Here is a 15,426-nt window from a genome sequence, read left to right as displayed (position 1 = left end):
TGAGCTACTGTTTCTCCCCAGGGAAGCAGTTGAGCAAAGTATAATAATCAGATGAGGTTTTGAGTTGTTTTAGGCAAGTAAAAGAAAAGCCTACTAATGAAGATGTGTTGTTTGATACAAATGTGTGAGACATCGATTTAATATTTGCTTATTGGGGGGGAGGGGAAGAGGTGCTACCAATATTTTAATCTGGACTTTCATATCAGAAATACACTTGAAAGCTCACTAGTAAGCATGATTCATTTTTTCTGATATTAAAAATAACCAACAGAGGAGGATTTAGGGGCCATTCAGAAGTCAGGAAACGGTTGATTCTGAGAAACTTTCTTTTCCCCAAAAAAGTTATGAAAAGTAAAACAACTGAAATGCAGTTAAAAACCAGCTTTATTGTTACAACCAATTTTGAATTATTTACATAATATAAATCTCTTTGCAAGATACATTCCTTCATTGAAATCAATGATAAAAGGCCTTAATATAGAGCTTCAACAATGCTTCGCTAAAAAGAAAATTCACTCCAGTACAAGCCAATGAACAGAAAAGCACAATTTTTAGTTCCATTCATAACATACAAATTAGGGATTTTTCCTCTCCCTTTCATTGGACAGGCAACCCTTCACAGGACAAGACTGACTCAACAAACAAAAGATTTAAAATGCAAGGAGAGAAGAGAGCCAAAGTGGTGGTCTACTCCTATATGATGTTGTTGTTGTTGTCGTCACACATGGATGCTCAGCCTCAAGAAATGAATCCTTGTAAATGCAAAAAAATTTAATTGCCCCAAGATGTTAAAAAATATATATTTTACACCGCTGACACAATTCACAATGAAAGATAAGGCTTCTTACACAACTAGGATCCACCTCTGAAAATAAACAGGATATAGGCGTTTATCAGAAACACAAGGAATTTTAACCATACTGAAATTAAGCCCGGCAGTAACGTTGCCGAGCTATCCTTGTGACTGGTATTTTAAATCGGTATTTTCACAGTGGAGCCACTGCGTTTGCTGGTCTGCGTTAGTATTTGTCTTCAAACTACTGAGAATTGCTTTTGCTGTTATTTAGAATTTATACAGCACTTTCCGGCAGCAAAGGCTTACAATTCCTTTAAGTGCTTATTTATTATCTCAATCAACCTATTAATTAGCACTTGCAGTATGGAGATGGAAAGCCAAGCCAAAAAGAACATGATTGGCCACCATACTTCGACTGGGTTTCAGGATTTTGTCAAAATGGCAGGCTCCCCCAAAAGGCTTTAATTTTTTTTAAAAAAAAAATTCTAACACAACACAAATATCAATTCATCATTTAAAGCACATCGGATATCAATGTACTCTACCAAATGAAGATCTTATATAGCAAGTTCTGTTATTTTTCATCTATAATGATGCAGCAGTGGACAATTATTCGTCCATAATGATATCAGATTCCCTACATGTGGCCAATCTGATTAAACAGAAACTGAACTCCAGGCCAAAAAACCCCTCTAGATTTAACTGTTCATTTCAAGCCCTAGCAACTTTCGTGCGTGTGAAGAAAATTTTAAGAATCACAGGTAAATTAATTTTTAAAAAGTAGGCTCAACAAAATACAACTTTTCAAGAACGTGTACCAGAACTGACAAGGACAAAAGTTTCACTTTTAGGGGTTTGGTTTCTTTAAACCAAAAGGAAAATTAGGAGAAATTGAGAAAATGTTCAATTTCATCAATTCTACAGAACCAGCATAAAGCACCCTTGAACTTAAAGCAACTTTAACAACTTTCAAGGGTGTCCACAAATCCTCTATGGGATTTTTTTTTTTTAAAAAAAATGTCAATGAATCAGAGGATGCAAATCCAGATTTTATGAAAAGTCAGATTGAACCAGGAATAAAACAAAGTTCTCTTAAGCACGTCTTACAGAAATTTCTCAACTATGTTAAGGACTTGATTGTATCATTTGCTGCTTCAGTTGTGTGTGTGTGTGTATCTTTCTTTTTGCATGAGCTGTTTCTATTTGCAATAGTGGTGAATTCTATTTCTATGTCTCATGTTTGATGATGTTGCTGCTTTATATGCAGGAGCCTCCACTGTTAGGAATTTGTACAAGGGTTTTTCAAAGCAAGAGTTACCTGTGCATGACAAGCCCAACTCGGAGTGGACCTTCATTATATCTCAGAAGAGAAAACCGTTTTTCCCCCCCTTCTAATTAGCCAACCTGCTTCCTACTGGAAGAATGGATATTGTCACTTGAAAGCAATTGTTGTGCTAACCCATGTTTAGATTGATTAGCTCTTCCAACAAAAATGTATGAATACTAAGGCAGACGCTACAAACACTGTAAGAAAGACACCTTATGTAAGCTAATATGCATCCTCAGGTACTGAACCCTATTGTTTTCCAACTGGGAATTCCCTTGAAGGCAGCCTATTTAACAAAAAGAGTTCAACAGATGTCAAGAACTGGATATTTGGGTTTACATCCAAATTCTACAAAAAGGAACATAAAATGAAAATACATAAATTCATAAATGTGAGGTACCATACAATTCACACTAATTTACAAATGGTTATTTACACTATTATATATACACAGTCAGACCCGGTTACCATAAATTGATTAGCTCATCCTTCTACAAAATTCACATTAAGAACCCCAGGCCCAGAGTTCAAAACAATGCCAATTTTCTTTTAAATCCACCACTGTTACACCAAGGAAGCTTCGATGTCAGAATCCATCGGGTAGGTTGATTAACCTGGTCTGATTGCCAGTGTCATGAAAAATTCACGCATTTCTGCTTTACAAAAGCTACTAGGCCACTATGGTCTGTAGGCTTATGTTTACAGTGTCAAATGCTGTTTCTAGTAACTCCCTATTTTTCACTACATTTTACAACAATGTCACTAGTGATGGCATTAGGATCTTTTAGCTTAATAGTACAGGCAACAGTTTAGTTTGTTACCACAATTACCTGAGGTTGTTTTCTAGAGCTCTGGAAAATAAAAGATTCAAGTACTTGAAAAATGAGAGCAAGCTGGAAAGCGTGACAAAGTCATCTCAAAAATCCAAAATGAGAATTTAAAAAGCGGAGAGCAGAAAACAGCAGCTTCTGAAATAACAAAATGTAACTATATTAAGCTACATGTACTACTCTTTAAGGTAAATGGACATTTTCTCTTAAGATGACTTTAAACCACTAATTATTTTTATACATCTTCAATGTATTCAGAAACACACTGTGCTGGAAAATGTTCAATCTCACACCATTCTGGCAAAAATGGGAACACGATTGAAATCCAGCCACTTTGGAGACTAAGCCAAAATACATCTCTTCTAAAGAGCTCATTATTATTATTTTTAAAGAAAAACTTTTAATTAGTTCATATTAAGCTCAGTTGAAATGTAATAAAAGTTTATCAATATTTGCAGATTCATCCACTGAGGCACATTCTTCTCTATCCAGCTTAACAGAGGAGCTGATACTTTGGATATCATTTTTTATGTATAATAAAAGCTTATTATTATGTAACAAAAATAAGGGAGATGATAACCATTATGATAATGAACTAAAATAACCTTCAAAAATATTACTAAACCTTTAAGCCTTGCCAGGATGGGGGGGGGGGGGAAACGTAGCTGGAAAAGTAACTTTTACTTTTTTCCAACAATCTCTAAAGGTTTAATTCAGAGAGTATTTTGAGCAAAGCAGTTCTAGGCTTTTGAAAATTAAAGCTTTCTGTAACTTAATTCTGCCTAATTCCTAAGGGCCTCACCGTAAAATGGCATTGAAGAATATATAAAATGAATGCAAAGACATAAGAAGGGGCTGTTTTCTTATTTTCTAGAGCTCGAGCAACACCCTTTTACCTGATAAATTAGAAGTTTTCTTTAATAATTGGCTCAACACTGATCATCAAGAGAAGCTGTCCAATTTATGTACAACTGTGGTAAGAGCTGAAATGTATCTTAAAAGTAAAACTACCCTTCTCCATATGAAAGCTTTAAGTAGGAGTAGAATATAATTCCTGTTACCATACTGATAACCTGGAACCTCAGAACTATCCACGCAATTACGTTCATCACACCCATTCAGCACCACACTGGGGGAAACTGATTGTACCCTACTTTCTCTAAACTAATTAGCTGAATAATGGGACGCTTGAGGTATCACTATTCTAAGACAATGCTTTTAAAAATATTTCAAAATGCATGTGGTCATGTTTTTATTTCCGTAAACAGATGTTATCAGTATAATTTTTTTCATTCATATCCTACATCAGATCAAGTCAGGTTTATTTTTTAGCCAATGTTTGTTTTACAGAGTCCCATAAAATATTTCTGAATAAATATTTTACTGAGTCTGGGCAACAGGTTCCTCACTTCATCGCTGTTTAAGGTATATTTGCATTGACACATAATGCATATGAACACACAGACTTCGCATATATGGGCACTTAAGTGACCAAAATGGACAAAAAAATATATAACACCTACAGAAACTATTATTGAACTTAAATGTTGCGACTTTCAAAGTTTAACGCAACTCCCCCATTCTTAAACACGCACACACGTACGCTAGCTAAGTAAACATTGTGTTTCATTTCACATTTTTTTTTTGAAATTTAAACCATTCCTGGTAGGATGGCTTTTGAAAAAGAAGATTAAAATGTCTGTGACCAATTCTCGTTCTTCTAATGCCACTACCATTTACTAAAGAAAAGAAGGCGAAGAAAGTGGAATCAAGGTAAGGGAGTCAATGAAGAAAAATGAGCACTCACCAAGCCTAAAGAAATAAAAATTTAAGTGGTACACTTTTGCTCCCAATTATTACAGGACTTCTCAACAAAAACACTGTTGGTTTTTACTAAAGTTTCTAGCTAATATCTTTATCCCTAGATTTTATAACAAGGTGTTCGAAGATTTCAAAAAACTTGCTAAGGAAGAAAACACGCAACACCTGGATGGCCACTTAAAGCTTACATTTCAGGGTAAGATCCCTCTTCAAATTTAAAAGCTGAGAGAGAGTGGGTATCATTTCCTTAATGCAGTAAGCAGGTCTCCCCAAAATTTTTGCTTCCACTATATACAAGAACGGTCATTCCCCCCCCCCCCCCAATACAGCAGCTTGCTAGAGGTGAGAGAAACAAGAGAATGAAAATTATTTTGTTCCACCCTGATATAATCTCCAGTCAGCACCAGTGGCTCAAGTACAAACTGGGATACCGTTTTTCTCCGAAAATACGACCTGTCCTGAAACTAACACCGTGCCACATTTTTTGCATGGGCAAAAATATAAGCCCACTGCCGAAAATAAGCCCCCTGGACAACCCCCCCTTCCAGCCAGGCAGAGCACCGCTCACTGATCTAGCGGTATCCCGAAAGCACCAAGTTGCGGCAGCCGGGGGGGAGGCGCTCACGTTGCTTGGGGTCTTCGGGATACTGCTAGGTTGGGGAGTGGCGTTCTGCCTGGCTAGAGGGGGGAGTTGCCAGGTGGCTGCTCCCTTGTGAATGGGCTCCCAAAGAGCCGGGCACAACCTCAGGGGCGAAGCAGCCATGAAGTGACCATGCTCATGAGCAGCCGCCCGGCAAACCCCCTCTCCAGCCAGGCAGAGCGCTATTCACTGACCTAGGGGGTATCCCTAAGACGCCAAGCCATGTGGTGCTCTGCCCGCCCCCAGCTGTCTGTCTGTGCGGAAGACTCTGTCCGGCAGCCGGCCCACAACCATAGAGCACACTCCTAGAGCGGCCGCTGCTGGAAGACTCGACAGCCGAGTTTTGGAGTTTGGAAGCTAGTTATGCTCGGAGCACCACAGCAGCACCCTGCAAGGAGAGCTAGGCCAGGGCATGGTGTGTCTGGGAGCATGCTTGCTGGGGGCAGAACAGGTGCTCACGCAACCCCCTTCACCAGGAAGGCAGAGCTCCAGGCACTGACCTAGGGGGTATCCCTAATGTGCCAAGCCGCAGGAGCTGGGGGGCGGGCAGATTGCCACGTGGCTTGGCGGCTTAGGGATACCCCCTAGAATGGTGAATGGCGCCTTGCCTGGCTGGAGAGGGGGTTTGCTGGGTGGCTGATCGTGAGCATGGTCACCTCATGGCTGCTTCGCCTCTGAGGCTGTGCCCGGCTCTTCGGGAGCCCGCTCACAAGGGAGCAGCTGCCCAGCAACCCCAAAACAATAAATCCTCCCCCTATAATAAGCCCAAGGCCATATTTCGTGGGGCAAAAGAAAATAAGACCCTGTCTTATTTTCGGGAAAACACGGTATTTTGTTGTGTAGATTCCATGTGGTTCACGGTTAAACAACTGAATGCTGTACCAATTTGAGATGTAAAAAAAGTTTACAGAATGATCGCCTGCACTCGCTCCCATAAGGAGGACCGATAAACAACAGCAATGGAATGTTAAACTCATAATAAATAATTCATGTCTCACATTAAAAAAAAATACAAGAAAAAGAATTAAATTTGCTCTCCTTGTGTTTCAGAAATCCATTAGCTTCTAATCCTTCCACAATATCCGAAAGACCTTCATTTGAAGTTTACCATTGAAAGATTGTTATTTAGAGGCAGTGAAAAGCAAAAAAAAAGAAGAAGAAGAAGGAATAATACAAATGTAGAGCTTTTCCTATTATGTACTCATGAAAAAAAACAGTAAGGAATCTTCTCAACAGGAGGGTAACCAAGTTCTCAAATTCTACTCAGGAAGTTTTAATGCCATTACTTCATTCTTCATTTTGAAGTACTGATTGAAGCGAACAACTGCATACCTATGTGAGCAAACAAAAGCATTCGGTGAAATATGATTTTGGGTCCAGTTTTCCATGAATCACAATATTTAACTTTTATACACACTTATTTTTAGTTTTTCCTGCCATCTAGTGGTTATGTAATGCTTTCGTAAAAATTGCCAGAGATATGCAGATAGCTTTTCCAACTTTTAAAAATATATATGAGCCAGATTATATGATATGGATAGCAGATTAAGGTTATATTTCCACAGACATTTCAACCTAATCCCAGGTCAACTTGATTAGCAAATATAACCCGTTCAGCATTTATGTTTTGAGTTTATGTAGCCAAAAATCTTGGTATTTATAACCAGCCTTAATAAGGTTAGGATTATGGTTCCGGTAAGCAAGGCATATATCTGGGGCTATATGTTGGGACTTCAATTCCCATGTCACTTCAGCCAATGTGGTACATAATCATGCTGGATGGAGTATTATGGAAATTCAAAGAACACATCTAAGGGATACCAGGTTAGGAAAGGTTGATGCACTGGATTTACATGAAAAAGAAGCATGAAAATTGGACAGTTCTCGCTCTCTTTAATCTATTTAAATTAGTTTAATTCAAAATGATTTAAATTAGACTCTGCTTGTTCAGTTATAATGGGTTTTTAAACATTTTAAAAGTTAATTTGGTTGAACTGCAATTCTCTGAGAGGGGTTAAAAATAGTTTGTATTCATAAATCATTAGCACTTGATCACAAGCAGCTATTCATCAAACTTTTGAATAAATGAAATTTTAATACTTTTAATCAAAGAAGCAGCTCTTTGTGTTTATGCTTTACTGTTTTAGTTTTACACAAATGAATATCCTGACAAAAAAATTTGTATCAACAAAAATCTATTTCACAGTCAATTATAGTTATTTCAAATTTAAAGATCTGTATCTTAAACCAAAAAGTTTACAAAAATATTACTTGAAAGGTGAAGCCAAGTATTTTTAATATAAAATCCTATGATTACAGAATATTTTATATAGCCAACATAAGGTGACTCTGTTAATTACTTACCCTAGAAAATCAAAGTCAATAGTGGAGTATTTGGCTTGAATTAGGGCCCACAATCCCCAGAAGAAATGAGAGGCCTGCAGAGGAAGACAAATAACCCTGATCAGTAAAATTAGTCAGAATGGTTTTGCTTTCAGAGACTACTTAGAAAAAGCAATGTAAATTAATGAATATGCATACTATGATACCAGTTTTCCCCAAATTCAATTTGCACAGACAACCTCAAATTCTGAAAGCTCTAATTGTACTATACTTTTGTTTCCTTTGAAATATTTAAGACTTCTACAAAAAAAAATACAATATCATATAATGTAAATGTTAACAAAACATCTATTTTATCTCTCTATCATTTGACATGAAGAGCTTCCAGTGTAATTTTCAATATCAAACCACAATTTAACAGATATGGTTAATGAGTTTTAAATACATTATCACAATAATGAAAATTTTCTGAAAACTTAAAACTGAAGAGGCATATTTCCATTAGTCCATTGTACCGGTATACTGTGTATATATGTACAATGACAATAAAGTATTCTTATTCTTAAATATTAAGGCTGCAATATCTAACATCCAAAATATGTTTTGAAAGATACCAAATCTCCCTTATTTACAGAGTTGATGTATTTCTGTTTCTATCACATTATTTCATAGTTGCTTGATAACAATTCCTGTTTTTTCTATATTACCCTATTGTGTGATACCTCAAACACAAAAGACACTTTGTTCACATGTAACTTGCAAATTAGATCTTACACATTAATAATCTGAAGTGGCAACATGGCACACACTAAGGCAATATCACAATAATCCACTCATTTATGAAGCAAAGGTTTTACAGGTACTATACTAAATAGTGCCATTCAATTCTACAATCTAACCTGAAAGTTCTTATAAAATTTGTAGTGCAAAATAAAGTTGAAAAACAATTGAAATTAAATCAAAGAATATATACACAAAGAAATGTACATTTTAGACTTATATAGCCAATAAACTGTATTTTATGGGAAATATTTTTAGCCAAGTAGCTTATTAAAGTCACATGTAAGCATTAGGACTCACACGAGTAGATTGGTTAAAATTCCGTGAACCCTCTTGAAGTTTTAATATTTTTCCATAAATGCCACCTAAAACATGATCTGTTCTCCAAACAAATCCTAAAACTAGAGACAACCCAATTAAACAGAAGACTCAAAAAAACATTATATTTGTTCATTTCTTTATTGAAGAAAATCATCTAAAGTTACATATCGGGGGGGGGAGGGGGGAACGTATGTGAACTTCTACAATTATCAGTTTATTTGAATGGGAAATTACAGCCAAGTGCTTCAATCTAAGGGGGATAATCAGGTGCCAAGTATGGAAGATTCTACCTTATTGGTGGAATTAGAGGCAGTCCCTTACCTGGTCACGGCTGGGAAGGACCAGGCCTGGAATGGCTTGGTTTGACTGATGATCAGTAACATTTGCTTAACAAAATTTACATTTATTGCGATCACTAAATCATGTGTTCATGTGACATCTTATTCAGTGGTGGGATTCAAATAATCTCACCACCGGTTCTCTGCCCTAATTATTTCTTCCAACAACCAGTTCACCAAACTGCTCAGAAAGTTCACAACCTTTTCTCCTGAAATGGTACGAACTGGCTGAATCCCACCACTGATCTTATTTTATGAATGCATTGTTGACGACCAAAATTCAAGCCCAATTGTGGTTGTTGAGGACTGAGACTATAAAAGTTACGTTAAAGGGTCCAAAGGAGGAAGTTCATTCAAAGAAGTCGAAGCTGCTCTGTAAGGAGGAATGGCCTAAATTCTTCTAAGATGATGTCCAATTTGATCAACAGACATTGGAAATGTTTAATTGCAGTTATTGCTACCCAAACTGCTACATCACTTACTGAAAACAAAAGCTTTTGCCCTACACAAACATGTAGCTTTCATCGTTTCAAGTAAATAAGTGAATAAATTTGATGTTTTTGATGAATTTAATTGGATTCCTTTTGCCTAGTTTTAAGTCCCGCGTGGAGAAGATATCATATTTTAGGTCATATTGATACAGAAATATTGAAAATTCAAACAGGTTCACAAACTCCTAAGCAGCTCTGCATGCTAGTACTGGTAAGTCACCTCCCCTAGGAGTATCTGCATCCTTTGGAAGGCCTACGCAGCCATTCTGCTGCAAGCGTGGGCACATTCAGCCACTTTGCTAGTGACCCAACTGCTCAGATGGGGCCAGCCTTCAAAGTAGCTATGTGAGTCGCAAAAAGGAGGGATTACCTCTTGAAGAGAAGTAATTTGTTTCTTCTAACACATTACGTAGAGCACCTCTTTAAAACACTTTGTAAAGCCCTCATAAACGTAAGGCAAGATGTATTTCCAACAGTAAAACCGCTTTCAAGTAGCGGAAGATATTCAAGCACTTCCTGGTATAGGGAAATGGCCTTATTCCTACAACACTTTACATTACTAGCTATTTTTAAGCGAGTTTGCTATCTTGAGAGCTACAGCATTTTGTGCCATATTTTATTTCATGCTATATTTCAGTAGGAATTGCAAGGCAGTCTTTGACTTACAACAGTGCGTTTAGTGGCCATTCGAAGTTACGGCAACACTGACAAAAGGGACTGTTTTCCACACGTATGACCACTGCAGCATCCACATGGTCACATGATCAAAATTTATGCTTGGCATAGCATAACGGTTTTGTGCCATAGCTTGGCACAAAACCGATGCTTGGCAATTGACATGAATTTATCCAGGTTGCCGTGTCCCAGGGTCATGCGATCATCTTTGCGGCATCTTTGTGGCCTTCTGACAAGCAAAGCCAAAGGAGAAGCCAGATCCACTTGACCATTGTTACTAACTTAACAACATCAGTGATTCACTTAACAACTGTGGCAAGAAAGGTCATAAAATGGGGTAAAATTCATTTAGCAAATGTCTCGCTTAGCAACAAAAATTTTGGGCTCAATTGTGGTCATAAGTCAAGTAGGTTACTAGCTGTAGTCATCCTCTAAATGCCACCTCTTTTATGAATAACTACAAACATTTGCCTGAAATGGTAGCAGGGGTTTGGACTAGAAGACCTCCAAGGTCCTTTCCAATTTGGGTCTGGTCTCACAATGATGGCATAAAATAGAGGCTAGTTAGGAAGGTCCTTAGAAAACAAGCCAACATGGTTAGCACTTGTGCATACCATGACCAGAATAGACACGGTGGCAACATGATAAAGCCCTAGAAACTTTTTTGTCTCTGCAAATGAACTGTGTACAGATGGCAGTAAGCAATTAAAGCAGACTGATTCCTATTTTCTAAGGATGCTTTGGTTTTGACTGGAAGTAGGTACTTTGGAACATATGGCAGTGTAAACACAATTGTCGGTGACTATCATTGAAGTAGCGGTGTCTGTACCCATACCCTGGAGCCTCACAGCAGCTGCCCTGGCCTGGAGTCAGACACAGCTGCTTTAATGACCATGAAATAGATCCTTCCTTCAAGCTGGGTACTCCTAAATTACTTCTTCCCAAATTGCACAACCCTATTTATTTTATATATGCGTACGATGCTGTAAAATGCTTCTGTGTTCTGTGATGAAGAAAAGCAAATGAAGTAAACCAAGGACTATCTGTAGAGGGATCTTACAGTTACCATCTAACACTATTTTATGAATAACTACATTCCAAATAATTTGGTTCTAGTCTCACGATAATAGCAGAACATAGAGGCTAGTTAGGAATGTACTTAAGAAAACAAGCCAACATGGGAGGAGGAGGAGCCAATGTCGCGACGAGACGACGTGCAATCTCAATGCTCTGAGATCGCTGTCGATACTTTTGCCGCTGGGTGGTCCAAACGGACCTAAACCGTCCCGCAGAGACGGTGAACAGGAAGAACACGTCTTGCTGATCTCAGGGACATCGCAAAGACCATGATCGATCCAAGAGAAGTTCTTCAAGCCGGCGACAAAAAATCCAGCCATTAGGCTGATGAAGTCGGGGCGGCTCCAAAACGGAAGGATACGGAAAGAGAAAGTGTTTCCAGCTGGTGAGGAATTTTTACTGTTTTAAAAGAGACTGCCTATAAAAAACTTAAAACTAATTTAAATTGGAGAACAGAAGAAATAAGCAGTGGAATTAAATTTGGAATCGTTTTGGACAGTGGGTTATCTTACTTTTTAAATGCTATCTTCATGGATGGAATTTATGCAAGCCTTTTAAAACGAATGGATTAAGTTTTCTTCTTCTATTTTTTTTCTTTTATTATTCTTTGTAACCTATGGACTAAAATTCTTCTCTTTCATTACTGTGGGTGTTCTAACTAATTCAAGAATCGGACTTTTTTTTTAAAGTTGAAATACAAAAAAGATACAAAAAGAAACAAAGAAGATTGCAACAATAACACTGCTACTCGGAGGCTGGAGGTTTGTGTATTGGAAATGAAACACTCTTACTTTTCTCACTGATTATCCTGCCTTGGCACTCCAAGGTCTCACTGCTTGTTTATAGAGAATGATAAGAAGAAAAGCTATGCGATTTCCAGCCTTCCTTATCCACACATGAAAAATATTAATGATGGTGAGAGCATGAATAAAATGTACCCAATATAATATTTGAATTTAGTGTTATAAGAAAAAGTATCTCCTATTCCATTAATCAAACTTTGTACTGCAAAATCAGCAATATAAGACGTGGTTTTGCCTAGGAGATCTTAGGGTCTTCAGCAAGACTGAAAGCACTAGAAATTGGAGAATGGAAACAGTATCACTTTAAACTTAGTATTTTATCCTCTGCGAAGACAGCAAGAGAATTTGTTGTAGGAACAGACATTCTAATGGATCTAGATCAAATGGATCGGGAAAAGTTCTGCTTAGAGATTAATAGAGCAGATCTCATGGATTGATGGCAATAGAAAGAATCTGAAGCTGACTTAGTACATGCAGCCTTCACTAAGGATAAGATCTTGAGCCAAAAGAATATTGATTGTATCTCAAATACAGGATCTGTCTGAATAAAAATTATTTGAGAAGATTCCTGTGACTAAGAGAGAGATACTTGGAAAAGGTATCAAGCGGTTAGTCAAAGACATGATTGGGCAACAATCATGCCTTTGACCAAGAACATGGAAGGAAATTGGACACTCCTGCTTCTATCTTAGCCACGGTGGTGTAGTGATTAGAATGCAGTGCTACAGGCTACTTCTGCTGACTGCCAGCAGTTTGGCAGTTCTAATCTCACCAGCCTCAAGGTTGACTCAGCCTTCCGTACTTCTGAGGTTGGTAAAAGTGAGGACCCAGATTGTTGGGGGCAATATGCTGACTCTGTAAATCGCTTAGAGAGAGCTGTAAAGTGATATATAAGTCTTAAGTGCTATTGCTATTAGGTTATTTCAAAGAGGTTGAAATGGGGATTATGAAAGAGGACCTGGTGGGCAGGGAGGCAACTGAACTATGAGAAATGGGCCTTTTGGAAGTTGAATAATCATGAGATGGCCAATTACAATCTTGATAGTCTCAATATAACTTAAGCGAAAAGTCTCAATTTGGACTATCCTGATGAGTAAGAAAGTAATCCAGAAGAGGTCACAGCTGTCTCAGACCTTTTTCTCAGATGAACTCATAGTCTACCCCCCCCCCCAAAAAAAAAGCTAGTGAGGATTGAATAGTATAAATTGGACCATCTTATGGTGGAACTGGTGATAATGGAATTGGAAGTCATTATGAAGGGGCTACTGATGACTAGCACTGATGATGTTACCTAGTTTAGGTAATGAAACATCTGCAAGAAAACAACCAAGTTCAGAGAGCACCAAGGACTCGATACAGCAACAGGATGATCATCTCAAATATGAATGTGCTGAGAAAGCAGTGGTTGCAAACACACTGAAATTTGAATAGAAAGTGTAGAAGGCGCCGGTGAAATAATTTCATAAAATCTAGAAGGTTCTGAAGAGGGCTTAGCATAAATACATAAACAATGTGTGCAAATCACAGTGACCATGCTGAAAAACCCACTTGTTCGATATGTAAAAAAATCCCCAACAGTAATGTTTATTTTTGCTCCTAGTTAAGGACAAAAAAGACATGCATTTTCACTGTAGTAGTAAAGATGACAAAAGCATAGCATTTGTAAATTTGGTATGGCCAATACAAAAGAGAAATTGTGGCTATCCTTTTTAGACACATGAAAGATACTGTCCTGCCCTGGAAAATTTGAGAATGTTTTATTTTGCCTCTGAACTGTCATACCAGAAGTAATTGAGCAGTTTTGTGAAAACTATTTCCACAAACACTCCACCAAAGCACCCCTTGCATAACAATCTGGAGAAAAAATCAAACATTCCACAATCCTACAGAACTTTCTTTTTATGGTAGGTTTGGCATACGAAAGATGAACAACAGGATGGAAAAACCTTGTCAAGATCTCTTGCACCCAGTCCTGGTGTTAGCAAAATAAAATCTAAACTTACCAGAGCAAACTGGTTCACTTGGACGTAAAGTACCTCAACCTCTTTTTCAGTGACATCTGTTCCAAAGCCTTTACATTCCTTGTAAGCTTCCAAGTAAGATCTCAACCATTGTTCTTGCAGCTTTCTGCTTGGATAGAGGTTATAGTCGACCTCACTCACTCCTATAAAACAGTAACTCGTTAAAAAGAAAAATTGCAATTTCAAAATAACAACAACAAATTCTGTATTCCCGTGTTCAGCTTTGCTCTTTATTTATCTCAGAATCTGAAACAGAAAGTAAGCACTCATTTGATCCATGTCTTAGCACCTAACATTCTTTAGTACCCATCAAACTTCCCACTCTTTATTTTTTTAAGATTATTTGTATTTAAAAATAGATAGGGAAAAGGGCAAAGTAGTTGCCTTAAGAGTATTTTTCCCCCAATAATTCCTTAGGCATCCATAAACATCTAAGAAATATTTTTATAAAATGAAAATGGGAGCTGACTAGCCAAAGCTTTTTTTTTTTTTTGCCTCTGGTGCACCGGGGGATTTCTGACTGTATGCAGAGAAGGGGGGTTGGGGGCAGAAGAGCAGTTGGGAGGCAATTGCTAGACACAAGAAAGGAATAGAAAGATAAATTCACTGCTATGCTTTAAAAATTCCATAGGCGGGGTTTAAATCTAAGTGCGATCTCATTTCAAGTTTCACTCTATTTAAATATTAAATCATAATGTCCCACAAAAGAGATTAAGACATTTTGGTTCTGCCTTCTGCAATAAACTAGTTCGGAATGAGTCTTAACTGAAGAAATTTAGGAACCTCTTTTCTTTTCTTATACAACAACTGCCCCCTTTATTTCTCATCCAACATTCTTATTTGAAGGCCAGAGGGGAATAGCAAACTTTTCAGGGTCTTTTTGAAGAGTTCAAGGGTTCTTACAAACCTGAATAGAGAAGTCTAGCAGCTTTTTATTTCACCTTTCACTTTCTCTCTGCCTTCAGCTTGTGCTCTGCATCCCCCTGCTCCTAATCCCGAGCCCTCTTTTCAAAGTCTCTATAGTCATCAGGGCAGGTTCAGAGACTCAAAATATTCACCCCTTAAAGATGAGGTTTCCACAAAAAAAGCTAGTGATTTAACTTCACCACAGCCATAATTACCATAGTGTCAGTTTTGTGAGAGCAATAATACATAGCATGTTC

General features: G+C 37.7%; 1 protein-coding gene across 1 annotated transcript in view; it reads right to left on the bottom strand.

The window, feature by feature from the left end:
• Positions 1 to 366: 366 nt before the first annotated feature.
• The window catches only part of ETNK1 (ethanolamine kinase 1), a 34,317-nt gene continuing 19,257 nt past the window's right edge, over positions 367 to 15,426 (bottom strand). Inside the window, exons 6-8 of the mRNA XM_081958099.1 lie at positions 14,246 to 14,406; positions 7,779 to 7,852; positions 367 to 6,746 (exon numbers count right to left, since the gene is read on the bottom strand). Of these exons, the coding sequence (XP_081814225.1) occupies positions 6,674 to 6,746; positions 7,779 to 7,852; positions 14,246 to 14,406 (308 nt within the window). The 3' untranslated portion in view covers positions 367 to 6,673. The remainder of the gene's footprint in view (positions 6,747 to 7,778; positions 7,853 to 14,245; positions 14,407 to 15,426) is intronic.

Source organism: Natrix helvetica (genome assembly GCF_964273705.1).
Source record: "Natrix helvetica genome assembly, chromosome: 6".
Classification (NCBI taxonomy): Eukaryota; Metazoa; Chordata; class Lepidosauria; order Squamata; family Natricidae; genus Natrix; species Natrix helvetica.
Note: the sequence above shows the minus strand (reverse complement) of the source record. Positions and strands in the feature narration are given on the sequence as shown.